Source organism: Tympanuchus pallidicinctus, unplaced genomic scaffold (assembly GCF_026119805.1).
Source record: "Tympanuchus pallidicinctus isolate F22 unplaced genomic scaffold, pur_lepc_1.0 scaffold4, whole genome shotgun sequence".
Taxonomy (NCBI): domain Eukaryota; kingdom Metazoa; phylum Chordata; class Aves; order Galliformes; family Phasianidae; genus Tympanuchus; species Tympanuchus pallidicinctus.
In genome coordinates, this window is record NW_026294758.1 from 11,924,011 (window position 1) to 11,951,947 (window position 27,937).

The following is a 27,937-nucleotide window of genomic DNA, read 5'->3' on the forward strand; positions in this document are numbered from 1 at the left end:
CTAACTCTGCCAGCTGCTTGTGATGTTTGTTAGCAGCCTGAGTTTTGTTTTCATCTTCTGTCCTGCCAGGCTCTAACAAATGGCTTAGACATCTGAGTGTGTTACAAAGGTGCTTACATTCATGGTGCCAACTACTTTGAGGAGGAGATCTTTGTGAGAAAAGGCTGTCTTCAGTCAAACACTTAAAATGAGGTCTGAGCTTCAGACTGTGTTGCAGACAGTGGTTGCAGTCAGCATAGATGCATCAGCACACAGAACTTCGTGCTGCACGCAGATGGGGCCCATTGCCAGAGCAGAAGTGATGCAACCAGCAAGGCACTCTTGCTGAGCATGGCAGGAAGAGTCACTCGCTGTTTTCTTTGCCAGTTCCCGCGCTGAGGTGGATTTGTTATGCTCATATTTCTGTGCTCATGTTACCACAGGAGAAACTCCATTGGGTTTTTGTTGTTGTTGTTTTCTATCAAAACCAGAAACACTGTGCTGGTTTGATAGAAAGCAGGTGTGGTAAAGAGGGGGGTTGGTTATGATTATGGTGAGAACGCATTGTTCTCATTGACAAAATACCTTACGATATTTTTGGGACGCAGTGCCTACGTTTTATATAGCTTCAAAAATCTGAGATTTGATTTTAGGAAATCACCTTGCATAATTCAAGAAGTATTAAGCATACAATGGGAACAAATAAAGTGTTGGATTTTTTTGAAAGCTGCTCAGTATTGGCCCTTATGTTTCTCTGCCAGCCTTGAAAAATGCTTAGCTCCAATGAGAAAGTAACTAGGCCAATGAAATTGTATATTCCTTCTTTCATGTTCTTATTTCTTCACTACTTTGCAATAACTCCAAACTGGAGTTTTAGTGCTTCTCTTACACCAACACCTTCAAATTTCACATTTCTGGACACGTCTGCCTTACAAGAACCAACAATGAGTGTAGTGGAAGAAAAAGATTGAAAAAAAACTGCCTGCTATCTTGTCTCGTCACCTGCGCTGTGATGTCACCTCACCCACACTGTGAGGTTGCAGTGTTCTAACCCTACTCCCTCTGGGTGAGTGGGGCTGCTCTCTGGGCAGGCCAGGTGAGAGGCCTGGCCGAGAGGGTTTGTGACATCTCTTTCCTGGGCCCCCAGGCCGAGGCCATGGCCCTCTCTGCCTGAGAGAAGTGTGTGAGGGATGGTGTAGCTGTCACTCAGCTCACACGCCTCCTTCTGCCACATCCCGCTCCTGTCCCCAAGGGCATCCTTCTGAGTGCAAATGTCATTCATGTAACCAGGCATCTTAGGATTGGCCACCGCAATTATTTTCCCTTCCCTCACCTCATTCTGCCCCTCTCATATTACCTGGACTCCTGTCAGCCCCAGCGCGTGGCTCCCCTCACACGCCAGGCTCGCTGCAGGCAGCAGGACCTCTTCCTTCGGCTGCAAGGTCAGTCCCACTAACCGCATTGCTTCTCTTGCAGTTTTTTCTGACACAGGGCCGTTCCATCACTTGGAAGCACTGCAGGACGCAGCACAGCGCGATTGTAATTTATCAATCCACACGGCTCTTTGGTTCAGGAGGAAATGTCAGCCCACTGTGCAGCTGCTTCACAGGCTAACCCTTCAGTGACAGTTTTAAATAAGGGCAAAATCAGTTCCTCTGACCTGTAACAGCCGTGCAGGGAGCACGATAGTTCTAAGAGTGGTTTGTGGGCGGGATACAGCTCTGTGCACTGGGGTTATGTTGTGCAGCAGAATCTGAAAGCTCAGAAGGGCCCCAGCTGGGCCCTGGTGGGGTTTGCATCCGTTCCCACCAGGAGGAGCCCGAAGTGAGGCCTCGTGCAAACCATGGCGTGTGCTGGGGCTGGCGAGCTGCCTGCCTGGCAAGGGACACAGCTTTTCCGTATCTCCTCTGCTCATAGTAATTGATTTAGGCGTGCTTTTTATTTAATTTCACTCAGATGATTAGATTTTTATACTTGCTCACAGGCCTGTGGAATTATAAGCAGAAAGAGGCTGAATGGCAGGTTATTTTCTGTAAAGGTGCTGTGTGTGCTGTGTTGAGGTACAGTCAGGAAGATGCCTACACTGCTGCTACTTCTGCACTTTAGACATCCTAACTTAAGCCCTTCTTGGTCAGAAAGGCCAGGGGCAAAGGGAAACTGGGGGATAACACCTCTGATAGCTGCTGATAAAGATTTAATGTTTTAATTTGAATCTCACGCTCTGAGCACATAGAGTGAGGCAGCAAATGAAGAGCAACGTCAGCTGTTTTCTGGGCATCTAAAAATGGTGCCTCCCTCATTTAGTTGCTTGTGATATTTATTGCAGAAGTTTCTAAGGTGCCCACAACTTCCATAGAAGGGCAGAGCAAACTTTCCCCTGGCATCTGCAGGCTTTAGCTGAGATGACTCAAAGGCATAACTTCTCAGAAATAAAAGACCACCTCCGCCAATACCCATCTCCACCATATGAACTTTCTGCTCACCGCCGTGTCAGCGTGACCCAAGAGCTTAGCAGTTTGAGAGGCACATATACGTTACCTGTGTGAACTTTGGCTATGACTCTGCCATTCCTCTGAAATGTCGCTCGGGGTCACATGGTGTGGCAAGTAATACCATCCATGACTCGTCCAAATATTTGATCTTGTTCTATTTCTGGAAATGTCACTACCGCTGTAACCGTTGCACCTTCTTTCCTTCCTAGCTGCATGCACACGTGCTACCTGTGCAGGAGTAAACAGAGCAGATGATTCCTCTTTAGAAGTTCAAGAAAGTAAAGGATGAATAGCAAAAGCATTCATTTGCCTACATAGTAGTAAAGTTCCTTAAAGGTTAACGAGGTGGTTTGTGCATCTTCTGTAATCTACACTCCTCCGAAATTTCCAGAAGAGGATACCACAGCTTCACCTGTATGCAAGTCACAAGGCGGCTGTGTGCAAGGTGACCTGCTAGGAGCTGGGCACAGTGTGGCTGTCCGTCAGCACAACATGGGGGATGCTCTGCAGCCTCTGGCAGCAGCAACAGTGGGAGCTGCAGCATGGTCTGCTTCCACTCCACTGCCAGATGTGATTAATATATTTTAATACTGGCTAGGGACCTGGTCTGTGAAAACCATACTTCTTCTGGAAAGGGCCCTCAACTTTAGCAAAGGCACAAGTCTAGGTACATTATGACAAAGAATGGTTCAAGCCCTGAAATAGGCACTCTCCAAATTTCTTCACCCCAGCATTCACTCTTTGGTCACCAATGGTCCTACTTCCTGAAATGACACTTGCAGTCCTTCAAGCTGTTTCCCCTCCAGCTCCAGCACTGCAGCAGTGACTTCTGCTACATCTCGCACGCTTCTGTTCTGACTCTACACTGTGTGCAATTTCATTTACCCTCTGTGGTCCTGCTGTGCAGGAAATGGAACAAATTCTGCTCAGCTGTGAAGAAAACTTGGGTTTGGAGACCCGTTGTGATATGTGCTGCATGGTTCATGCCTGTTATGCTGTGCCAACATTGCATTAATTCCCTTCACAATCACCACTTATGCTTTCAAAAAGGCTTGTAAGAATTGACTAAAACTGTTCACCATAGGGATTAATGTGCTACATGAAAAATATGGAGAAAGAACATTTGAGTCAATTGCTCTGTGATTCTTCTCTTCTGTAGAACAGTGTTTTTGCATTCTCCAAGCAAGTCCCACCTTGGCAACAAAGCTTCAGAGGATCTGTGGTTGCCCATGACTGAGTCCATGTACTCTTCCTTTGGGCCAAAGGCATAAGTAATCCTAGAGGGATACAAAAGACATCTCCACTTGTTGTCATGGTTGGATACTAGGAAAATGCAGGAAGAGCGGTGATGCATTGGAACAGGATGGCCAGGGAGGCTGTGGGGTCATTGTCCATGGAGGTGTTCAAGAGATTTGTAGATATGGCACTGAGGGACATGGTTAGAATCACAGAATCACAGAATTGAAGGGGTTGGAACGGACCTCCAGAGATCATCGAGTCCAACCCCCCGAGTTAGTGGGCATGGTAGGGATGTGTTGATAGTTGGACTGGATGATGTTAGTGGTCTTTTCCAACCTTGATCATTCTATGATTCTATGACTCTATGAGGCAAAGCCAGTGTTGTTACTGTCTGAAAACTGAGTGACATGTACCTGAAGTCTCATGTTACAAATTCTAAAACTCACCTTGAAAACACAAAATAATATTAGTATTGTACCTCAACAATTGTTGTGTATAATGCCATAAAAATTAGACTTTGTCTGGAAACTGAAAAAGAAAAATCCAGAGCTTGTTCAGATGCACCTCATTTTGTCCTAAAATAAAATCCAAGTTCAGATGTAGCTTATGGTGCATGGAAAGAACCCAAAGTTTCTGCAGTTATAAACTGAAGTAGAAATCTGTAAATGATTACTAGAAACTAATTAAAAACAATTTTATGATTATTATTCTACCTTATTATTATTCAAGCTCTTCTGGTTCCTGGATAGCATTCCTGCTTATAGTGGTAGCAAAATTAGTGGTAAAAAATGATAGATGTGCAGTGACTTCAGCTAATCTGGTGTCTGCTGCTGCAGATGCTCACCACCATGCTGGGCCTCATCCTGTGCCAGCATCCATATCAGAAACTGTTCCTGTGCTCCTCTGAGCCCGATCCACACCAGGAAGCACCAATCCCTCAAGTGATTAATGTGAAAATATCATAAAGCAGTGATGAGAGACATAGAAAGGAAGCTAGTCAATGTGTAGCTACCCATAAAACAAATAATTAGGAGAAATCTCTAAGAGAAGATGATAAATTTTGTAGCAAAGGACAGTGACAGTAAATGCACAGGCAGGCAAGAAACAAGTGCTGTGTTTATTTGTGCATCAGGCTGACGAGCCCCTCTGTTTTTTCCTCCTGTCTGGTGGACATTCTCCTGATGCTGGTGCCTCTGTCCTGCATCACAGCAGCTTGGGACAGTGCTCAGTTTCTACCAGGAGATAAACAACTGAATTATTCAGAAATCATGCTATTTCTAAAGGAGAAAGAAAAATGCAAACAAGACAAAATGCCCTTGTTTTTTATCATGAGGAGTCTTTCTCACTGTGTACCCTCATTGTTTAAAAGCTCTTTGAGTTGACTACTGAAATTACCCACCACATTCTTGAGCCAGTCATTACTGCTATTATTGCTAATACTGCTACTGCTATTACATATGCCCTTGTAACACACAGCCTGGGTTTGGTTGGTGCTGCAGCATTATATGCATTTATATTCAGAACAACAGCCCTTGCTTATGGCAAATCCTATTAACTGAATTAGGAGTTTTGATAGAAAAGACTGTAGACCTCTTTTCAGAGCACCCCAGAAGATACTGTTCTTCTCTCCCACACAAAATTCCATCTCTCTTGCTCTGCCAGTCCCTTCACATTCATCAGCCACCAGCAGTGGTCCCTGCAACATCACTGCCACACTGCAGACTCCGAAAGCTGAATGGTCACGGCCCTTTCAGACAGAAAACAAACTGCTCACTATGCTTTTATGTCTGGGGAAGGAAATGTAATGAGGTGACACTTAAGTTGTACCAACAGGTGTGCAGATTGACATTGTTCAAAATAAAAAAATCCTGCCTCACTCTGATCTTTTTTTTTTTTTTTTTTAGGTCGTTCTCCTACACCGGCTGTGGCATCTCCAGTATTGGAGGCTTTAGGAGCTCTTAGAGAAGCATCTATAAGGTAAATCAGAGCCTGCCTTGGGGAGGGGGAGAGTTTTCCATGATCCACCAAGGAAAAAGTGTCCTAGGAAGCAAGTACACTTGATGGAAGACAACACAGTCCAAAAGACAATGCATAGACACATGCTCTTGTGGCCTTCTAAATACACTCCACATGTGACTCCTATAGTTTAATGAGGTGTGTGGGTCAGATTGGCCCCTTGAAGTAAAGCAGTATTCAGAATGTACCAAAAAGATTCACAGCTGATGTGTGCCTGGGGCTGCTGGAGGGATGGTGTCACTGTCTGCAAAGGGACATGTGCACAGCTTTGGGTTTTCAGGGCAACATTTTGACTATAGGCCAATTCCATGCAGTAGGGACAGCATCTGTGAAACAGAACTACAAACACATACCATTGTTAAGAAAATGAATCGTTTCTGAGACACTGAGGTATAGCACTAATAGTTCTCCTCAAATTAGTCACAAGCAAATATTTCCAGAGCATGGGTTGCAGAAGCTACAGTGCAATAAGGCACAAGCACTATCCACCACAGACCCAATACTTCATTTTGATTTGCAATCCTACCATCTCCCACTTTGTTTTTGGTACAGCTGCAAGAGCCCATCCTGCAGCTGTCACCAAAATGAAGGCATTGATAGAGTAGAGGCACTCGCAGAGCTCAGAGGGGCTCCACCACACAGCCCAAAGGGAGCGGCCTGCTGGAAATCCACGCTCACTAAAAAAAAACCAAGTGAGATTTTTAACTTCATGTGAAAAAACTACGAAGAGATTATACAAACAAATATCAATACCTTGATAAAGCCATGACAAAACAACAGCAGCATGTCTTTCGGGACTCTTCCATGTCCATTTCCCAAACAGGACTTGTCAGAGCCCCTTTTTAAGAAAATGTTTCCTTCAGCAACACAAATTGGAATTTGTGTTATTGATTTAAACACAACATACACCTTCTCAGGAGCCAAGTCACTTGCAAAACTAGTTGCATTCTGATTCTGGGAAGGAAAAGACCAGCATTTTCTTCTTCAGACTTCCAGAACATGCTAGTTTCTCTGCTAGACTGAGATAATGCTTGGGTTTAATCAAACTCATGGCTGAGCTGTGAACACATTTCTGGGAATAATAAATTATAAATACTTGGGCACATGGATTCCTAACAGGCTTTTAAAGCCTGGATTATTTTACTGGTGCTGCTGTCTGCCTCTGGATCACTGCGGATTCAAGTAACCATTACATTTGTTCTTATTCTAGATCTTTGTGCAGGACACGTGGTGTAAAGGTAAAAGAGTATCACTCCTTGTCCTGAAAGAAGAGAAGTCACAAGTTTTTGAGCGGCTGGGAGTCAGAAACTGCTATCTGTAGTGTGCTTCTGTTCTTTGTGTCTTTAAGAAGTCATTATACATGGCCTTCTGACGCTATATTTGCTGTTCAGAAAGCTTCTGTTATAGATGCTTAATAGGTACTTCTGTATATTTTCTGTAGCTTTTTGAGTGTTAAAAATGATTATAGTGTTTCAGAGCAGGAGAAAATGTAGGTAGGCCAGTAGCTCATTGAGGAAAGTGGAACAAAGTATGCAATGCTCTGTCCGCATTGTCCCCATGGCTTCCAGCTGCTGCCAGATCCAAGAATTTTGTTAGCCTGTTTCGTTTTGTCTGCTACACGCACACAGCTCATTTCTCTTCCACGTGCTTATCCAGTATCGCTGAAGACACGCACACCACTTACCCGCATTGTCCTTTCACAAGGAGTTCCTTAAGTCCATGACAGTTGTATAGAGCTGCCTACCTTCGTTTCGGTTTTTGCTCCTATTTGATGGAATGTGCTCTTTTACTGAAAAAGATAGTGAAGAGTTGACCTTTATTCCCATTCCCATGCCAGTCAGGGTTTTCACGATTCAAGCATATTGAGCATTCCTTCCTGCAGTGATTTATAGCCTACTCCAACTTTAGTCCTATAGCTGAAAAAGCACAATTTTTAACAGGCCAAGGTAATGCAGAAAAAGCATGGGGGTTCTGTTGGTGACAGCACTGTAAAGAAATTAATGAGTGTCACATCCCATCACATGTGACCATACTTTACTGCATCTTGCCGTACTGACTTACTGGTCACTGAAAATATGTCTCCAGATAACATGCTGTTGCTATGGAGCAAACTAGAGGATTTAATTATAGCCCTAAGTCGTGAAAATAAATAAATACACTGGTTTAGAATTGTGTGCTCAATACAGAACTAAAAGCCAACCAATTTCCAATTCTACTAAAGGTACCTTTCCAGCCTAGATAACTCTAGGATTCGACAATGCTATGTAGCTGGAGAAATGCAGTAAACATGAACCATTTTGTCTGAACACACTACTTCAGTGCAAACCTACCATAAAAGTAGATTGCTTCTTTTACAGGGACACTGTTAAAATTGATGGTTTATTTGTCATGCACACTGTGAGAGGGCTTTGAGTTGATGCTGGGCTGCTTTCTCTTGCAGAGATCGTGTCCTCCAAGAAGGATGGCTGGCACCTTTGGTCGTCTCCTGGCTGGCCGTGCAACTGCTGCACTTTTTGCAGCAGCAGGCACAGGGGTACTCACCACTGGGTACCTCCTCAACCAGCAAAATGTGAAAGCTGCTGTGCATGAGAAGCGGAAGCTCTTCCCTCCCAGGTGGGCGCTATAGGCTAGGCATCCCGTTGGGCTCCGCGGAGGAGGAAGATCCTCATCAGAGCAGCAGAGTCCTCATGCAGTCACCCCGTCTGTGTGCCTGAGGACTGACAACCTGACAAACAACACCCTTTGCTGGTCACCTCAGTTTTACACCAACAGTGACTCTCAAGACAAGAAAGCAGGGGTGTGTGATAGTATCAACACTCAAAAAAACACTGCCAAACAGTGACAAGCCTACAGAATACTTCAAATTTCTGGCAAAACACTAAATTAGTCCTATTTTATCTCATCAGCTATGTAGAACTGTTGGGACTGGCTGACAGTACAGACTCTACCTTTAGGAACTGTGAACATACTTTCATCATTCAAGTAGCAAAAATTTTTCCTGTGTAATTACAGCACTTGAAATATTCCTAATTCTGCTGCAAAATGGTTGGCTGATGATTAGAAACTAACTACAGACCTTAACATACAGGTTGATTTTGCTGGCAATATTTGTGAAAAACAATAGTGATCAGGCTCTGCCAATCTCTTTTTCTCAAGTAGTGTATATTAGTTAAAATAAATTCCAATGGAAATAATAAGGTTATGCATCAGACAAAATGTTACAAGGTAGGTGGGGTATGATTTGATTGCAAAAATGCCTTAATAAGCATAATATGTCCATTCTGTGGAGAACACCAAGCTGAGTGATACAGTCAAAATGCTGGAAGGAAGAGATACCTTTCGGAGAGACATTGACAAGCTTGAGAGGTGGGCCTGTACAAACTTTGTGCAGTTGAACATGACCACGTTAAATGTGCTGCACCTGTGTTGGAGCAATCCCAAACATGAATGTTTTTGGTGAAGAATGGATTGAGGGCAACCCAGAGAAGAACCTGTGGTTGCTGGAGGATGAAAAGCTCAATACAAGCCAATACTGTGTGTTTGCAACCCACAAAGAAAACCATATCTTGGGCTGCATCAAAAGAGGTGTGAACAGTGACTCTGTCCTTCTACTCTACCCTTGTGAGATCCCACCTGAATTACTGTGTTCAGCTCTGGGGCCCACTATCTAAGAAGAACATGGATCTGTTGGAATGAGTCTAGAGGAGAGCTATGAGGATTGTCAGAGGGCTGCAGCACCTCTCCTGTGAAGACAGCCTGAGAAAGTTAAGGTTGTGCAGCTTGTTGGAGGAGAGATCTCATTGTGACCTACCAGTCCCCAAAGGGGTCCGAAGCTGGACAGGGAATCTGTGTCAGGGAGTAACAGGACGAAGGATAATGATTTTAAACTGAAAGAGATTTGGGTTAGATGTTAGAAGGAAATCATCCACAGTAAGAGTGACCCTGGCACAGCTGCCCAGAGAGGGTGTGAGTGCCCCATCCCTGGAGGCATTCAAGGTCAGGTTGGATGGGGCCCTGGGCAGCCTCAGCTGACGGTGGATAACCAGCCCACGGCAGGGATTGGGACTGGTGGACTTTAAGGTCCCTTCCAACCCAAACCATTCAAAGATTCTATTATTCTATGATTTTTCCTGGCTTGGAATATGGTTCAGCTTTACATAAACAGTAATAATACAAGTACAGAAACAGCAGGTATTGCAGATAAGTTAGCTTTCCCACTGACAGAGACCAGACAGTCCCACTGATATCCACACAGCTGTGAGAGTACCTTGTCTTAGAATTACAAATCCTTTTTCAACTTAATTCCCTTCCTGCCTAACAAAACAACATTAGAACTCATTTATTTCTGACGAGGAGTGTCTCAGCAGAGAATTGGTGGGGTTTGGTACATTTTTAAAGCTCATCAAGATTATCTTATGGTTGCTGCAGGTAGCAGAAAGCTGCAATTGTATGCGGGATTATTCATCTGTGCAGTTTGGGGGCATTTGGAGTGACCTGAATGTTCCTCCTCTCCTAAAATTTGGTGCAACATATAAACAAAGAACTAATGTTACTGTCAAGTCTTGCAGCATACTTCATGTGTCATGATCCCTTTAATAATTCTGTGAACTAGCAAAGATCACCGTTCAAAGTTACAGTGTTAACTGCTTGGGATGTTTTTTCTCTTCAGTGCAGACTATCCAGATCTTCGCAAGCACAACAACTGCATGGCTGAGTGTCTCACCCCAGCCATTTATGCTAAGCTGAGGGACAAGCTGACTCCCAATGGCTACAGCCTGGACCAGTGCATCCAAACCGGGGTAGACAATCCTGGCCATCCTTTCATTAAAACTGTCGGCATGGTTGCAGGTGATGAAGAATCCTATGAGGTAAAATGCTTTCATAGAATTACTGCGTTTATTGCTGTTTTTATGGTCATTAGTTGAACAGCGCTTCCTGGCAGGGTATGCGCTCCTAAGATAAATAACATTCCAGAGAGCACGTAAGAGGCAGGCCATGTTTATAAAGACAATGCATTCCCTACTCTTCCACATGAGAAAATGCAAAAACATGAGGCATTGCTACATCTACCCTCTCTGCTGCAGTCAAAGCTAATAAAGTACAGCTGCTTTAGAGCAATATTCTACCTGCCTCCAGCAGCAGCCCTTCTTCCTACTACTAAACTTAGTTTATGGCAAAACTATGCAACCCTGAGATACACAAGATGAAGGTGATGTGGAAATTGTATTGTGGAACACCTAAGGCAGAAATGAAATGAAAATGTCTTCTGGGATTTGCCAGACACCTTTAAGCTACAGCTATTGGATCATGACAGAAGAAGAAAACAGACAGCATTAAGACGGACAGGTTTACTTAACACTGAAGTAGTAAGAAGAATAGGAAAAAAAAGAAAATTCTTATTTTTCTTGACATCTCTAGCCTGCTTCCTTCAGCCTACTACACAACAGTACCTATTATTACACGGTCTCTTAACAGCATCCCAAATGCTGGGCCATGGAAGATGGACTGGGACTTCTGACATTCTGGGTTATCAGCTCCTGCAGTTCAGTTTTCCCCTACAGATGTGGTGGCTACCCTGAAAAGCTGCTGTGGCTACTGACCCATGACTGAATGAAGGTGTGGTTGTGGCCACAGCTGACATGTGACTCTAACGAGGATCATGGTATTGGTCCTGAATGACCTAAAAGCAGGAGGCAAGCTGCCAAGATACTCTATGTATTCTAGTTGGCAATACATTCTGAAATCTAGTCTGGTTGTCACAACATTCCATGCCTGTCTGTGGTAGCCAAAGCAGGCTTGTAATCTGCTATTACACCTTCATTTTGTGTGAAGATCAGCAACCGCTACAGAGCGCTGTCTAGGTCAAAATGCCCTTTTCATACTTACCCCTGTCAGCATTTGCAAAGCTCCCTGTCTATGCCAAAGTGTTTCTCCTGTGGCTGAGGTTCATGCTTTTGACTGTTTCTGTGGCGTGGCAGATTCTCTACTGATTTTTCTGACTTCCATAGGTGTTTGCTGAGATTTTTGACCCTGTCATTAAAGCAAGACATAACGGCTATGATCCACGTACTATGAAGCATCATACTGACCTGGATGCATCCAAGGTAAGACTGAAAATAATAAGGGAGTAGAAGATCAGGACTGCTTCCCACAATTACAGTATTGCTGCTGTAGTATTCCATCCGTGGTGGGACCTTCAACTGAAGGACCAGTTGGTTACTCTGCCATATCCTGGGTCAAGATCCTCAGGCAGAAGGACGTACCGCATTTTGTAGGTTGGAATTTTTCTTCTAATAGTGTAGCAAAACAGCATGCATCAACCATAAAATCCCATATTCTTCCTTCAGATCACCCATGGCTATTTTGATGAGCACTATGTCCTCTCATCACGTGTGCGCACTGGCCGCAGCATCCGTGGCCTGAGCCTTCCTCCTGCCTGCACCAGGGCTGAGAGGAGAGAGGTGGAAAACGTTGTGGTAACTGCCCTAGCTGGGCTGAAGGGAGACCTTGCTGGAAAGTACTACAGCTTGACCAACATGTCTGAGAGGGATCAGCAGCAGCTTATTGATGTAAGTATAGCTCCAGAGCTGACACTGTCTACACTTACCCTTGTTTATTTTTACCTTCACCTTCCTGTAGGGTACATGCCTTCCTTGTAGTTAGGGATGATAATCATAGTGTTAATCCAGTGGCTATTGGCCCAGCAATATTTTTAACTTAATGGCAAATTATCCAGGGTCTGTGTTTTGGCTATACACATGGACTCTATGTGTAGGCACATGGAGTTACGTTCTGGATATCAAGCTCTTTGTGAAATTTATGTGGATGCTGCTGCCACCTCTTTGGACAAATAAGCAGAACTTTTCCTTGATTATTTTCTTGCTCAAAGATTGGCATTTCCTATATTAATAACCATTCTAACTACAAGTATTACGTATTAAAATATTATATATTATTTGTATTCCAGACTGCCGGGATTGGGGCTTTAATCTATAACTGCTTTATGTCAAAATTACATGAATTCTTTCCCTGGAATGGTTGTAGCCAACTGCATCCTATGGCCTTTTCCCAGTCCTACAAATGCACTTATGAACTTGAAGGGTCAAAAGCAATTTTCATTGTCACAGAGACGGAAATACAAAGATTTCCACCATGGATTTATGTCATTGTTCAGTTCTGCAGAGATGTTTTGAGGCAGCCAAAGTTTCCAAGTGCTAACCTAGCACAAATAACAATCACCTTGAAAACCCATAACAGGGATTCATGTTGAGATTTTAAAAATCATAAAAATCTATAAGATTGTTTTAAAAAATGAAAACAAAACAACAAAACAACACAAATGTTGCATGTGCATTTTATATATCCAAAGGAATATCTGTACCCTGTTAGCTATATTTACGACACAGTTATTTGTTACATCAACACAAAGGCAGCTGATGAAGTAGCATAACTATTTATAACACTACAATCAGGTGTTATAGTCTGGATTAACCAGGAGTTATGCATTATGTAAGGTCAGAAATGTTTTTTATTGAATGTTCCTGGTGATATATTTATTGGCAAGATGTTGGTTACCTGTGTGAACTTTACTCCATCGCCCTTTTCAGCAGGAGAGAGCTCTTCAGAAGGCAGAGATCAAAGGGAGGTGGAATAGGTTCACCGATTCAGCATTTTGCCTTACTTTGCTAGCTTTTACAGTAGTGCAAATTAATAAAAATCAGGGCATTGAACCTTGTAACCCCAGGTTCTATCTTTTACTCATAACATTGCCTTCTCCCTTCAGTACTTTAGGACCTCAAAACCCCAACGTGTATCTTAGAGCTTGCTGTCACTGTTTAGCAGGCACTATTTGATCTCTCTAAGACAAAATGAGTGCACTCAGCACAGAAGGCATTGAAGGTTTGGCCCATATGCTTGTACAAGAAAGTAATGGCACTCTGCTGTTCACTTGCAAAAGGATGCCTTTTTTTCTCAGACAGAAGTGTGGAACAGAGCAGGTAGAGAAAATAAATGTCTCGTCCCTGTGGAACTCCATATCATTTTCCCCTGCATGTGCCTATCACAGAGTATTCAGAGATGAAAGTCGAAAATTCTCCACTAAGGGGGAAAAGAAAGTAAATTTTATTAGCTTGTCTATCATGTCATATTTATTCTGGATAGCCTTGGTATTAATCTTAATTAAACTCCAGGGGAAAAAAAAGACAAAAAAAAACAAAAAACAACCACATACAATATTTGACAAGGCAGTGTTTGAGGAATTGAGAACTAATTATTTTTCAGCACACCCATTAAAATCTTATCCGCTTTGGAACAAAAAGAAATCTCAGTTAAAAAAAATAATTGAAATATGACAAGTCTGTGGCACACTGAGTGCTGAGTTTATTAACACTGGAGACAGCATCACTGCTGAAGAGCTGCACAAGGCTGTGATGCCAGAGGTTGAGCCCAGCATAGTGCTACCTCTTTTCAAAACTGCCACTGGATATTCTGCAGTCTGTAAAGGCTAATTGGCTTCCCCTACAAGAAGTGTTTTGGGAAAACACTCTTGTACATTGCCAATCAAGAGCCTGCAAGATTCAGGAAAATTCACCTGGGTAATGTGCTTTAAGCTTCCACAAGAAGGAACCAGATTCATAGGGTATACTACATCATTTACTTGTACACTGATTGCCTTCATGTAAAATGTATTGATACAAAATTATACTGCTTCCCTGAATGAACTTGAATCTTGTTTCCTTTTCTCTCTCTCCCTTTCTCTCTGGCCCCATTTCCTTGTCTAGGATCACTTTCTCTTTGACAAGCCAGTGTCCCCTCTGCTGACATGTGCTGGGATGGCTCGTGACTGGCCGGATGCCAGAGGAATCTGGTATGTTGTGTGGCATCTGCTGTGTTTTAAAGATTGTATTACTGTTCTCCTTGCTTGTCTTAGCTTTGCAGCCATGCTATCCTGATACTCACAGCATATTTAGTTGCTTTAAAAAAAAATAATAAATTCTTGCTTAATTAAAATATATTAATATCCAAGAAAGAGAAGTAAATAAGACCTTTATGTTCACAGAATATTTTCATGTATCTCTAATAATATCACTACAACATAAGCATGGCTCTTTCCTTGGGTCTTTATCTCCAATTTTTTCTATTTCTATTTCTATTTCTATTTCTATTTCTATTTCTATTTCTATTTCTAGTTATAAATTTGATTTGGGAAAAGGCCTATCAGTCACTATGAAACCAGTGTAACTGAGTTTAGGAAAGCAGCTGTAGCAGCAGTCAGCAGTGATGCTGACAGCTGGAAACCACTGGCCATACAGCTGCAGGACACTGCATCACTAATTCCTGCCTCCTGTCTCAGTAGACAGGGTGTTTTATCAGTTCCCTGAATTGAAAGTAACACTTCCTTTCCAAATGACCTGGGCAAAGATGGTATATAGCAGAAGCTGAATTTCCCATTTTCTTCTGGGTCTGTCCCTTCTTTCACAACACAGTTGATAGGTTTTGTGCACAAACAGAATATTTTCTATGGATATAATGAAATAATAGCCCCCAGATCAGTGCACACTGCCTAGAAGACAATGCAGATGGCTGTGCAGTGCATCTGCATCTCTCCTATTACATGTCTATGGGTTACCAAACGTTTTAATCTTGAAAAAGTAGGCAGAAAGAACTATGAGAAGAAATCTAGCTTATCTCCTTGCTCTAGGAATAGTCAAGACTTTCAGAGACGTTGCGTCTTGATGTGGGAGAAGAAATTTCTTCCCCACACTGGGAACACTGGCTCGTGTTCAGCACATCCAGAATTACTGAAACAAACTAAAGCTGCTTTCTGCTTGGGAGCAGGCACTGTGGAACCCGACCACTCGTGAACACTAATGACCTGTTAGAAATCTGTGAGGATTTCTGTTTCAATAAACTTCAGATTGGTTCCCTGGTCCCCATTTGTATCTGAGAAAGAGGCTTGCTCCAACAAGGTGATAAATTTGAGGCACCCCATCTGCTGTTTCTACAAACAGAAAAAGTGCTACCAATGTAGACTATCCAGTGATCCCAAGTTGAATACAATTGGGCTTGTTTTACATGTGAAATACTCGGTAGAAAGAAATAGTAAGATTGAAAAGTTTGTTAGTGGATCTGGGTCTCAGGTAACCTTAATGTCAGGGCACAGGATGTTGGGGAGGAATAATTCCATGCATCAGTACAGGTTGGGGGATGAGCTGCTGGAGGGGAGCTCTGCGGAAAGGGACCTGGGTGTCCTGGTGGATGACAGGTTGGCCATGAGCCAGCAGTGTGCCCTTGTGGCCAAAAAGGCCAATGGCTTACTGGGGTGCATTAAAAAGAGCGTGGCCAGCAGGTCGAGGGAGGTGATCCTCCCCCTCTACTCTGCCCTGGTAAGGCCTCATCTGGAGCACTGCGTCCAGTTCTGGGCTCCCCAGTACAAAAAAGACAAGGATCTCTTGGAAAGAGTCCAGCGGAGGGCCACGAAGATGGTGAAGGGCCTGGAGCATCTCTGCTATGAGGAAAGGCTGAGTGAACTGGGTCTGTTCAGCCTTGAGAAAAGGAGACTGAGAGGGGACCTGATCCAGGTCTATAAGTATCTAAGGTGTGGGGGGCAGAATGGCGAGGCTGGACTCTTTTCAGTGGTGAGTGGAGACAGGACAAGGGGAAACGGCCGGAAACTGCAGCACAGGAAGTTCCGCACAAATGTGCGCAAGAACTTCTTTACAGTGAGGTGACGGAGCACTGGCACAGGCTGCCCAGGGAGGTGGTGGAGTCTCCTTCTCTGGAGATGTTCCAGACCTGCCTGGATGCCTACCTGTGCGACCTGCTGTAGGGAACCTGCTTTGGCAGGGGGGTTGGACTCGATGATCCCTGGAGGTCCCTTCCAACCCCTACAATTCTGTGATTCTGTGATGTTTGTACCTGCACAGTTATGTGTCAGCAAAAGGCTTCACAGTGGCAAATAAGCTGAAAATCATGCTTAGAGAACTAAACTTCCACATTTCATATGTTTCAAAGTTGGTAATATTACAGTATTTGTACAAAGGAGTCTGATCCTGCCAGACATATACTACATGCTGCAAGAAAGACTGTGGATAAGACAGAGAAAGTGGAAGAAAGCTACTAAAAATTGCCTTGGGTTTAACCTGGCTCTTTACATGCTTAGCTACAGTGAACTGTTTAAAGTAGGAGTAGCTAACTTCAGGATTTGTAGCTTGACTGATGACCCAGCAGCTCCAGTGCAGTGCCCACATGTAGATGCTGTCCTCCATGTAACTCCATGGATGTGGCCATACAGTGCAACCAAATGGGAAAGCAAGCTCAGAGATTTGAAGTAGTGAACACAGCTAAGTAAAGGCACAGAGCCTGGCCCCCAGCAGCATGTAAACATCAGTTTTCTTTCCTAGCTGCACAGTATACAGAGATCAATAAAGAACGTGCTCACAGACAGTGGATGTAGGGCTGGTATTTTCCCCTTGATCTCCACCAGCTGTGCTTGAGCTGGGAGACAACATGTTCCTCTTATCTCAACCCTCACTCTTCAGAGCAATATTGCTTTGCTGCACTTACCTTCCACAAAGTCCTGAAAAGCTGCAATAAAGGTGGGTGTAGAGAGAACTGCATTTGTCTCATGCTTTAAAGTAGCACTTCTCCTCTCAACCAGGCATAACAACGATAAGACATTTCTCATCTGGATTAATGAAGAGGACCATACCAGAGTGATCTCCATGGAGAAGGGTGGAAATATGAAACGGGTGTTTGAAAGATTTTGCCGTGGCTTAAAAGAGGTAAGAACCAGACTTTGTTTTTCCTGCCTGGTTGCAATTGGGCAGTTATCAGCACTGCTTACCATGGTTCATACTGGCATCTCCAGGGGCAACAGTAACATCAGTCCCGAAAGCAAAACACACTAGTGCAGTTAAAGAAGGGAACAAAGGAAAATTGATAGCTGAGCTGCAGAGAAAATGGTCAGCTACTCCTAAAGACAAAAACAGCCTTCATGTGTTGGTACACAGGCTAGAACAGCATTGTCCAGACAACTTGGGAATGGCTACAAGCAGGCCGCATTAGTTAGCCCCATGTACTGCTCAGACAGAGAAAAATTTCTTTCTTTTTCTGAGAAAAAGGATTATACTTAGTCCCCCACAGACAATGTGCAAAGAAGGTGCAGTGGGGCAGGCGACAAGGCATAAGACTCTGCTCCTCCTTCCCATCCTTCCTGCATAGGTTGCCAGAGTACATAAAACACTAATTGTCTTCAAAACTGTCAGTGTTACACAGAACAATCATTTCTCCCCATTGGTGACCCTGGCACACGTACTTCATCTGAACTGCAAAGGAATATAATTAAATTTAGGCATAAATAAGTCAAGTACCTTCTCCTAAGAGTCAGGAGCCATTCCAGAATTGATAGAAAACTCACCTGTAGCTCCGTTTTGTTTGTTTGTTTTTTAATCCGTATGTTTGAGGCTTTGAGGCTTTTATGAATTGCAATCTTCCTAAGGTTAGAAATGCACTGCAAAGGCCATAATTCTGAGGTGAACATATGACTTCATGGGCTAAGGCAATACAAAACCGTCGCGACAGGGAGCTTTGTGATAAAGTGACCAAGAATCTACAAGTTAATGACTGAGAAAATAATGAAGAAATTCTTGTACTATTCAGTGAAGAAGTTGGCATCTTGTGTTTGCAAAAGGCATGGACCAGACTGAATTCAGGCGTGCATTTGTGCATTAGTGTTAGTGGAGCTCACCATCAGCACATTCACGTGATGAGAAGAATCTCAGGTACAAGGAAATATCTTAGAACATGATATATATGTAACACTTTCTTTTCACTTTCTCGCTTATTGTCTTCATAGGTTGAAAGATTAATTAAAGAACGGGGCTGGGAATTCATGTGGAATGAACGCCTCGGGTACATTCTGACCTGTCCATCCAACCTGGGAACTGGTTTACGTGCTGGAGTCCATGTCAAGCTGCCCAAGCTTAGCAAGGTACATGATTCATTTAAAAGGCTAGTGACATAGGTCAGCTCTTCTGATTTACTGAGGAACAAATGATTTACAGAGAAACAAATGCAAAATGACAGCTTACACAGACTTCGTGTTAGTGTGATATATAACAAGGTCCCAAGGATTATGTATAACTAATTAAGCAAACTTTTATTCTGCAAATTATTGTATTTGTTATGGAAATTAATGTACTTAGAAGACAGTGCCAAGACAGGCTGTAATCCGTAGGTCAAACCGTTTGGCTTGCCTGGGCGGCACTGAGTGACGAAGAATTGTTTTGGGCAGCATATATATGGATTTCTCTGAAGGCAATACCTCCTATTTATTTTCATGGAAACTACAACAGATACAAAGAGCACAAGAACACTGTTTGATAGAGTAAATTCTCAGCTACAAAGCACTCTTTTTCAACACAGTCTCCACCATTAGCTCTGCAATTTCACCAGCAATAAACAAGAACTTGCATGTCACTCTTACAAAAATCTGCTCCAGTGGAGGTGATGTACTGTTGCTGTTACTGTAGTCACATCCACTGGTTGATCTCCAGAAATGTTCAGCAAGCATCAGTGAATGTCAGTGGGTGCCGTTTTTTCTGCATGTGGGAATACAATTCCACACATTTGCTACATATGCACTTCCATGTTCTGCACCGATTTTGCCAGGCTGTCCCCCTGCTACAATCTGTCACAAGGCAAAAAAATGTAACAGAATATGGGTAGGAATGTTCAGTTCCTACTGCCCCACCACCACCATTTCCTTCTGATGTTGTGGAACAACATCATAAAATAGGAGACGTTACTTTCAGAGCAGTTCTATATAGTTAATATAGTTAATATATAAGTAACAAAACATTCAATTTTTTTTTTATAGAGTATTTGAGCAACAAAACCATAAAACTAGTGGGATATGTCACCATGTTTTTGGAACCTAATATGTTACCCCAGTTTGATGGCAGTCGTGGTAATTCTTAGTGAGGTCTCAAGGTGTTCATCAGAGCTTTTTGAAAAAAAAAAAAAGTTTATTTTTCCTGTGCTTCACCCTTGAAAGCAGTTGTTCACAAAGGTACCAAAAGCAATGACATGAACAAGGTACCCTTTCTGAAGCAAGGGGTATTTCTCTCTGATTAGGAGGGCTTATAGAAGTCCAATAGAGACAAGATCAGATTGTTGAGTTGAATATCTGATTGCAACTCTATATATTCCATTTTAAAATTTGCAGGTCATGTATTTCTATCGACTGAAAATGGAGTCACAAACATAAACTGATTTTTTAGCAATCTCGGAGTCTATTCTCAAATTCCTTCATCACAACAGAAAGCAGTGCTGCATATTTTTTGCAGTTCAGAGAACTGTGTTCAGCCAGTGTATCCAAGTGCATACAGTTATCCACTGCAGTGCATGCTCTGTTTACAGCCCACACAGTGCTGATCACGCGCTGCTGTGTGGCTGTTGTGAGTGACGAGTGCGTGCCTGGGGTCAGGCCAAGATGCCTGGTGGTGCTGAGCTGCTGCCACAGTGGTGTGGGGCAGCAGCTGCAGCAGGGGGTGGGCTGGGCCACATGCGACCTGCAGGCTGTGGATTGGATGTGCCTGCTGTAAATAAGGACTGAGAAAACTGCCTGTGTGTCTGGAGATGCTACACATTAAGTCATGTATAAAAGCATTACAAGGATTCTGCACAATGCACAGGTTAAAAGGCTGTAAACACAAATCTGTTTTTCTGCTAGGATCCTAGGTTTCCAAAAATCCTGGAGAATCTGAGGCTGCAAAAGCGTGGCACTGGTGGGGTGGATACTGCAGCTGTAGCAGACGTGTATGATATCTCCAACCTGGACCGCATGGGTCGATCAGAGGTAACCTGATACCTTTTCTTTTTTTCCTCCTTGCTCCTTACACAGATCTGAAATGAACAAGTCAGTTTCCTTTCAACTGGGTTCACTCTGGTCTCAGAGTCACCTCAATGGAATTGTGGTGGTTTGCATTTCTAGATCCAATGAAGATGCTTGCAGGACAAAAAATTATACACGTGCATCAAGTGTTTGCCAAATATTCTTGTCATGGTAATGAGAGAAAAAAAAAATTGCCATGAGAAGGCACCATAAATGTGACCTGCTGTAAAATGTCAAGGAGATAATTAAGGATTGTGTCCTAACCCACAAAGGAAATTGGGTACAGAAAGCAAGACGGGATTAATGTGTTGTTTTCCTTTTAGTATTCACAGTCTTGCACTTTCTCCATGCTGTAAGAACAGGATGAGGTCAGTCCTTTCACTCCAAAATAATAAAAGGAGAAATTGTTGGTATCTTCTCATGTCCTGCGTCAAATTGAGCAGAAGACACAAAAGAGCTGGGTTTTGATCAAGGAAGATACTGACTTGTCAGCTCTGAATTCCTTCCACTGTGCAGTAGACTATGGTGAGATGAGTTCATCTCACGCATTTTTGAAGACATTTCAGTTTGAATGTGTACTTGTGGAGCCAGAGAGTGAAAACAACCCTACATCTTAGCAGGGAGGCTGCTTTCATGGAACACTCAGGTCCCAGACCCCATTCCAATTTCATATTTATAAAGCAGAACAGCTCCTATGAGCAATTCTGCTGAAGGATGGTCAAGAAATGGCAGTGCCAGTGTTATAGCGTCCTTCCAGTAGCACTCCCAGAATGTTATTCCAGGTCATAGGCTGTACATCCTGTGACACAGCTATAGCTTCTGTTATGTCTACTCTAGGCCACATCAAGAACAACTGATAGAAAAGCTGATCTGTCAAGGCCCTGTAAGTCCAGCAATTTGACCACTCCGCCAGTAGATAGCCTCAAATCTTCTGCCAACTATCTTTCATCTCCCAGATGAGTGTGGTGAAGGTGTGTTTTCCCAGAATACCACAGCACTGGGGAATCTTTGGCAGCTTAGACATGGATGCAATTTGTTGAAACCCAACACCTGAATTCAGCCTGATGCTTGGTAGTTTTTGTAACACAAATACAGTCCTGGGATAATGAACTTGGATTGCGCTTGGATCAAATTAGCTCACATTTAGTCAGCTGGTTTGCCTTCCTGCTTGTCTTGCATTTTCCGCCTCAGAGACAAAGCCAAGTCAGGTCTTCCTTACTTCCTTATTTACATATGCCCTTAAACATCTTCACTAACAAGGGGTGTTTGGACAGAACATTGACAATTAATTTTTTTGTTTAGTTTAATGTAAGCAGTTAAGCTCCTGTGAATCTAAACTGAAATGTTCAAAAGTAAAAAGCTATTTAGCATTATTATATGCAGAAACAGTATGTAGCAAAGATATTTATTAACATCTGAAGCATCACTGTGTGTGCTCTATACTAAATTAACACTAAAAAATATGAAAGGATTACACTATATAATTCATCAAGGGATTCTATTGTATATGCACTGTAAATTTTTCCTATATATGAAGACACCCATTGAAGTCAGTGATGCTTCATAAAGCAAGCATTCAGAGAACTGAGCCAGGAGATACAATACAATCCCTGCCTTGAAGATTTTGAAATCTAAATAAGACAAGAGAAACTCAACAAGATAAAAATGTTTTATTGTAAGATATATTTTTTTCAGTTTCTAGTAAATAAATTCAATTATGTGGTAAATTTGCTTTCAGAATTGAATTATGTTCCCAAAGGTGCAAGATAAAATTCTTTGTATTTTTGTTTTGTTTCAGTTAGTGGTCAATGCAAACTCAATATGAATTTCCTATTCTCCTGGAGGCTGCAAATTCAGACCTCTGATTTCCCAAAACAGCTGGTCTATAACAGACAATATAATAAACTACTGAGCCACTGACATGCTTCATTGCAAAAACAAATCCCTTGAAAATCAGTGACTGTCACAATCAAGCAACAGTGGGATTTAGTCTTTGCATTCTGTTTCAACAAACCAGTCATTAACGGTTGTTAATGGACCATCTTGTGAAAATTAAGAAAAACTGGTACTATAGTTTGCTGGCTACAGTGACAGTAACAAAGTACTAGGGCCCGGAGAAAGCCTGATGAGGGCAAGGCTCTTTGGATTCTTCTGCAATTTGAAAAGATTACAAAGACATCACTACACTCTGCCATACAGAATTGCCAGTTTTGGTGCTGCTCTGGGCCTGAAGCTAATCCCATCTCTGCCAGTGTATATCAAGAGCACCTCCGTTGAAAACAAGGGAATGGTACATGGTGTAGAGCCAGCATGAATTTGGGATGATGGTATTTCCTTCAGAAATGTGGGTTCTGAGCCTGATGAACCATCTCAGCAAAGCCATCATGCCAGCCAGGGTGGGTGGGAAATCTTTCCCTGAATGCAGGCAGCTGACAAGTTATTGTGACAGAACATGAGTTTATGGTGATCTGTAAGAGAATGCAGGGTCCTAATCCATGTCTGTGAAGATGTACAAGTCTCTGGTGTCACACAGGGCATGCGATCTCTGTGCTGTGACTCTCCTTGGGGCCAGTTGTAATTGTTCTTGCAGAACAAGACAGTTTTTTCCTTTCTCTATTAATAGCATTACTTAAAGCTCTTACTACCTTTTTTTTTTCTTTCTCTAGGTGGAACTAGTCCAGATTGTCATTGATGGGGTCAATTACCTAGTTGACTGTGAGAAGAAACTAGAAAAAGGTCAAGATATTAAGGTGCCACCACCACTGCCACAGTTCGGCAGGAAATGATCTTGCTGCTGATGACTGGTAATTGGCTGCCCTTCTGACAGAAAGGCACCTCTGTATATCTCTGTACAAATAGCTTGTGTAATAAAACACTGCCTGATACTTAATGTCTCTTTAAGTGTCTGGTTGCACAGTCTTTGTAGGATGCACCAGTACAAACACTTGGTGGTACACTCATCTGTGAGGCCTGCTTCCCTTTCTTTTTTGACTAATGATAAGGAAATTTCTAGCTGAATAATCCAAAAAGCACCAATCCTTAATTCCATCCTGCATTTGCACTTAGGAACATACTTCTTGAACAAGTAACGTAAGTCTTGAATAGCAGAAGTCTTGAATAAGCATCTGATTTTCATTCACAGATGCGCTTCTCTCCAGTTTCCGGCCAGGCAGGTGCTGCAAAGTGGTAGCTGTTTTTTTCTTTTGACACAATAATCAGCTCAATTGTTAACTCAGTGGCATAAGTCTCAGAAGTCCAGCACCTGACCCATCATCAGGAACTCACTGGTGTCTCTGTCTGGGAGCTGCCACTTCTCTGTCCAGAACTGACCTGCAGATAAACTTATTTACCACGTCATCTCAAACTCCCAGCAAAACAATTTCCTGATATTATGCCAACACAAGCCTGCCAGGGAACCAGGCTCCTGCTAATTGTTATGTGAGATGTATAAGGATGTGCTTAGGATATGCCTTCATGTAGTGAGCAGCTGGGTGGAAGGAACAAACAGCAGACAGCTATTGTCCCATTGCTTTTTCTTGCATATTGAAACAAACTCAGTGTTTCACTGTAACCACAGTCAAAACACCAGTTCTCAGAAAACCAAACAAACTACAACCAAAAAAAAGCCCAGAACATGCAGTGATGACTGCTGCCTGTGTTGCTGCTGAGCTGTCAGTAGTACTAGCCAGAAATGTTTCAGCTCTTCAAGTACTGTTGAGAAAACTTGGAAATTGTGGCAAGCCACTAGGACAAACGGTTCAGATCTCTTTTCCTGGCACCTGTGAGAGTGGGCAGGAGTGTGTGTCTACAGAAGACCAGAGGAGCATTATAAGCTTGTGGTCCTCCCTCTAATACATTCCCAGCCTCCAACCCCTAGTAATGCTGAAGCAGCTTCTGTGCCTTTAGAAGAGTCTGTGAATTTCTCTCCAAAAACGACTCCTGTCCACTATTTGGAAGACTAGTGCCAACCCATCTTCCAGAAAAATGTATTATATATTTCCAAGACCTGTTGCTTTTTGAGAACAGCCCATCTTAGTTTAATTCTTTTCCTGTGTGTTAAGGATTCCCTTAGTAAAGCGTCTTTCACGAACGCTTCCATTTCAACCCAAGCTAAAGCGGCTTGTGAAAGTTCTTCAGTGAGTCATGTCTGAAAACCTGATTGCAAAGCTAATCATAATAATTCCACTTTAAAAATCAATCAGATACTGAGAACTGACTGGAGAATTAGCAACTCTTCTAAATCGATAGCATGGTGCACTCCTGCTTCTTGCTCAAGGAAATCTGTTACTGGAAACAGGCTGGAGCTTCCACTTGATTGGTGTTTCTTCCTCATCTACACTACATGGATTACCTAATGATTTTAATCTTCCTAAACATTCATTAATAACAGCAAGTAATTCTGGGGAAGGGAAAGAGATGCCTGCTGACTTCACACAGAATGCAAACCACTAAATCTGGAACAACTTCAGTGTTAGCTCTCCAGAATGCTCAGGCTAATAGAAAGTTCAACTGTGGGTCAAAAGTGCTCTGATTAGAGTCTCACTTTCCATGCACTGACATGCAAGGTGATGACAGACAGCAGTACAAAGTCCAGCTGGCAGCCATTTGCTAGTTTCATTCCTGAGGAGTCCATATCAGAGCTGATTATGCTGTTTTAAGACCTTCAGTAATGACCTGGATGTTAGGGTGTATTAAATAGTCAGAAAGTCCACTGTAGCGCTAAGTGAGAGGGAGCAGCTTGTACACTGGAGAACAGGGCTGCTGTACAGAGGGAATGTTAACACAGAAACAGGCTGACAGAAATCTGATGAAGTTTAACACAGGCAATTGCAAAGTCCTGCATCTGGAACACAGTAACTCCACTCCACAGCACAAGCTGGAGCACAAATGTGGAGAAAGCAGCTTTGGAAGGGCTTAGGGTCCTGAGGACAGCAAACTGAATATGAGTTGGCAGTCTGCCCATACTGGGCTGCATTACATGAGTGTAGCCAACAAATTGAGGTACCTGATTATTTCTCATGTGGTATTTATGTGAACATCTCTGGAGGATTGTGTCCAGTTTTGAGCTCCTCTGTACAAGAAAGAGAGACAAACAGCATGCAGCAAGTCCAGGTCAGGGCTACCAAGGCAGGCAGGGTACTGGAGCACATAATGCAGAACAAGAGGCTGAGGGAACTGGTTTCTTCAGTCTGGAGAAAAGAAGGTTATGGGGAGATCTTACTGATGTACATAACTGATTTCTACACCACAGGATGGACAAGACAAGCTTTTTGGAAGTCCGTGGTGACAGAACAGAAGGCAAAAACAGAAGGTGGGACACAGGAAATTCCAGTTAGGTGTTAGGATGACTTTTTCCACTAAGAGAGTGGTCAAGCACTGGAACAGATGTGGAGATATTCGACACTCAAAGGAACAAGGACATCAGCGATCCGATCTAAGCTGCTCCTGCTTTGGTGGAACAGCAGAGTTGGGCTGGGCTACTGCCAGACCTCCAGCCTACATGATTCTCTGATCCTGTGGCTGAGTTACTTCTGGCAAAACACCTGCAACTGAGGAAATAAGTCAGAGAAATGCCCTGGACTTCCTGTGCTCCAACCACACATGGAAATGTAAGCCTTCACAAAATAGGGATGCCCCATTATGAGTCACAGTCCACTGTGATTAAACTGTGGCTTTCTTCACATTGCTGGCTTCCAAGTATACCCTTCATAATTAAAATATTCTTCCTTGTACAGATCACTTTTTTAAGGCTTGTTATTTGCCGTGTACATATTTCACTTCTGCTAACTTTCACTATCCATGGTCACTATCCATGACCTTCACACTGTCAGCAAAGGTAACTCAGCTGATTAATATTAACAATGTTTTTTCATTCTTTATTCCAGTATTTTAAATGAAACCTGGACAGTCAAGTATCTATTAGTGTTAAATTGCACAACTTTACCCAGTCCTCACCAGCTTCCTGTCTGTCTGGACTGTGTTCATCTGCAAGCTGAGCGCATCCTGTGGCATGGGGGCTATCTGTACAGCCATCACTGACAATTTGAAGGGAGCAATGCTGCAGCTGCACTGTTTCCAGGGCACAAGCGTCAGAGAATGGCTGCAGCAGGACGAAGACAGATAGACAGACAGATAGATAGATAGACAGATAGATAGATAGACAGACAGATAGATAGATAGATAGACAGATAGACAAATAGACAGACAGATAAAGCAAGCCTGGAAAGTTACAAGGAAAAAAGAAAAGAGAGAGAGAGAGGGAGAGAGTGAGCATCATACAAATTATGATTCAGTAGGAAGATATTAAAGGTTTAAAAAGCTGGATTGCTGCTCTAGCCCTAGACATATGATGTTAGTTTTTCCTTCTCATCTTTAGTTTTCCCATGTTGCCAATTCTGCATTGCTGAGATCCTTTTCTGCCAATAAAATTCTTCCTAATAGATTCATACAATGATTCTCTATAAATCTTCAGAATTTATTTGATTAAGTAGACCAAGAAGAGCTACATCCCATGCCTCAAGTAGTTTTACAGTCCTCTTGATGAACATATTGCCAACTAGGGATTAACATAAGCAAACTCCCAGGTCATGCCCCATCACAGCCCAGCAGTGGTCTATCAGGCTGCTCATGCAAGGTGGGAGGGAAGGCAGTGCCAAGGGGTACTTCCAGTCTGGGAACCCAAGGGGAGAGAAACACACAGAGATATATATACCTTCAGCATACCAGGAAAAGGTTCTTGCACCAAAGGGCGGTGGGCATGGAACAGTTCCTTAGGGCAGTGGGCATGGCCATGGGTCCATGGAGCTCAAGGAGTGTTTGGACATTGCTCTCAGATATAATTTGAATTTTGGGTGGTCTTGTGTTGAGACAGTTTGGACTTGATCCTTTTGGGTTCTTTCCAAACCAGGATATTCTATGATTCTTTGAAAAAGAGGGTTCAGACATTCCTCTGCTAGCTAACGGGACTCCTACAACACATGCAAATGACTAATTTCCATTTATTAACAGTCAGGTCCTGTGGCTATTGAACAAATACGCTGCCTGGAGCTGTTCAGTTTTTTGGTGAGTTATAAGAGTCTATCCACCACTGAAGTGCTGAATATGGGCTGCTAGTACAGAAAAACTGCACTGCAATAGAGAATATACAGTAAGTCTCTTTTTTTTCCTGAGAAATAAAAACAAAACGTGAGCATCAGAGTGGCTGACAACACACATACTTTTTGGCTTAAGTTTTGGCTTTTTTCCACGCATTGGTGCTCACATAACTCATGTTATGCAAAAATAACTAAAGCAAAAAAATGCAATCACTGTTATG

The 27,937-nt window shown here is 42.8% G+C and overlaps 1 protein-coding gene across 1 annotated transcript; it reads left to right on the forward strand.

Annotated features, from left to right (window-relative positions):
* The first annotated feature begins 1,283 nt into the window (after positions 1-1,283).
* Positions 1,284-23,507, forward strand: CKMT2 (creatine kinase, mitochondrial 2). Its single transcript, XM_052700526.1, has 11 exons — positions 1,284-1,421; positions 5,615-5,687; positions 8,167-8,339; positions 10,396-10,594; positions 11,735-11,830; positions 12,074-12,295; positions 14,507-14,592; positions 17,386-17,509; positions 18,583-18,717; positions 20,461-20,586; positions 23,289-23,507. The coding sequence occupies exons 3-11, from the start codon at positions 8,188-8,190 to the stop codon at positions 23,406-23,408; spliced, it is 1,260 nt and encodes a 419-aa protein (XP_052556486.1). The 5' UTR covers positions 1,284-1,421; positions 5,615-5,687; positions 8,167-8,187; the 3' UTR covers positions 23,409-23,507.
* The last annotated feature ends 4,430 nt before the right edge of the window (positions 23,508-27,937 follow it).

What these genes read in the sequence shown, in the direction of transcription:
- CKMT2 (XM_052700526.1), top strand. Translation starts at nt 8,188, where the DNA reads ATGGCTGGCACCTTTGGTCGTCTCCTGGCTGGCCGTGCAACTGCTGCA. An exon ending in CCGGATGCCAGAGGAATCTG is followed by an intron (nt 14,593 to 17,385) that starts GTATGTTGTGTG and finishes CCTCTCAACCAG; the next exon opens with GCATAACAACGATAAGACAT. An exon ending in TTTGCCGTGGCTTAAAAGAG is followed by an intron (nt 17,510 to 18,582) that starts GTAAGAACCAGA and finishes TTGTCTTCATAG; the next exon opens with GTTGAAAGATTAATTAAAGA.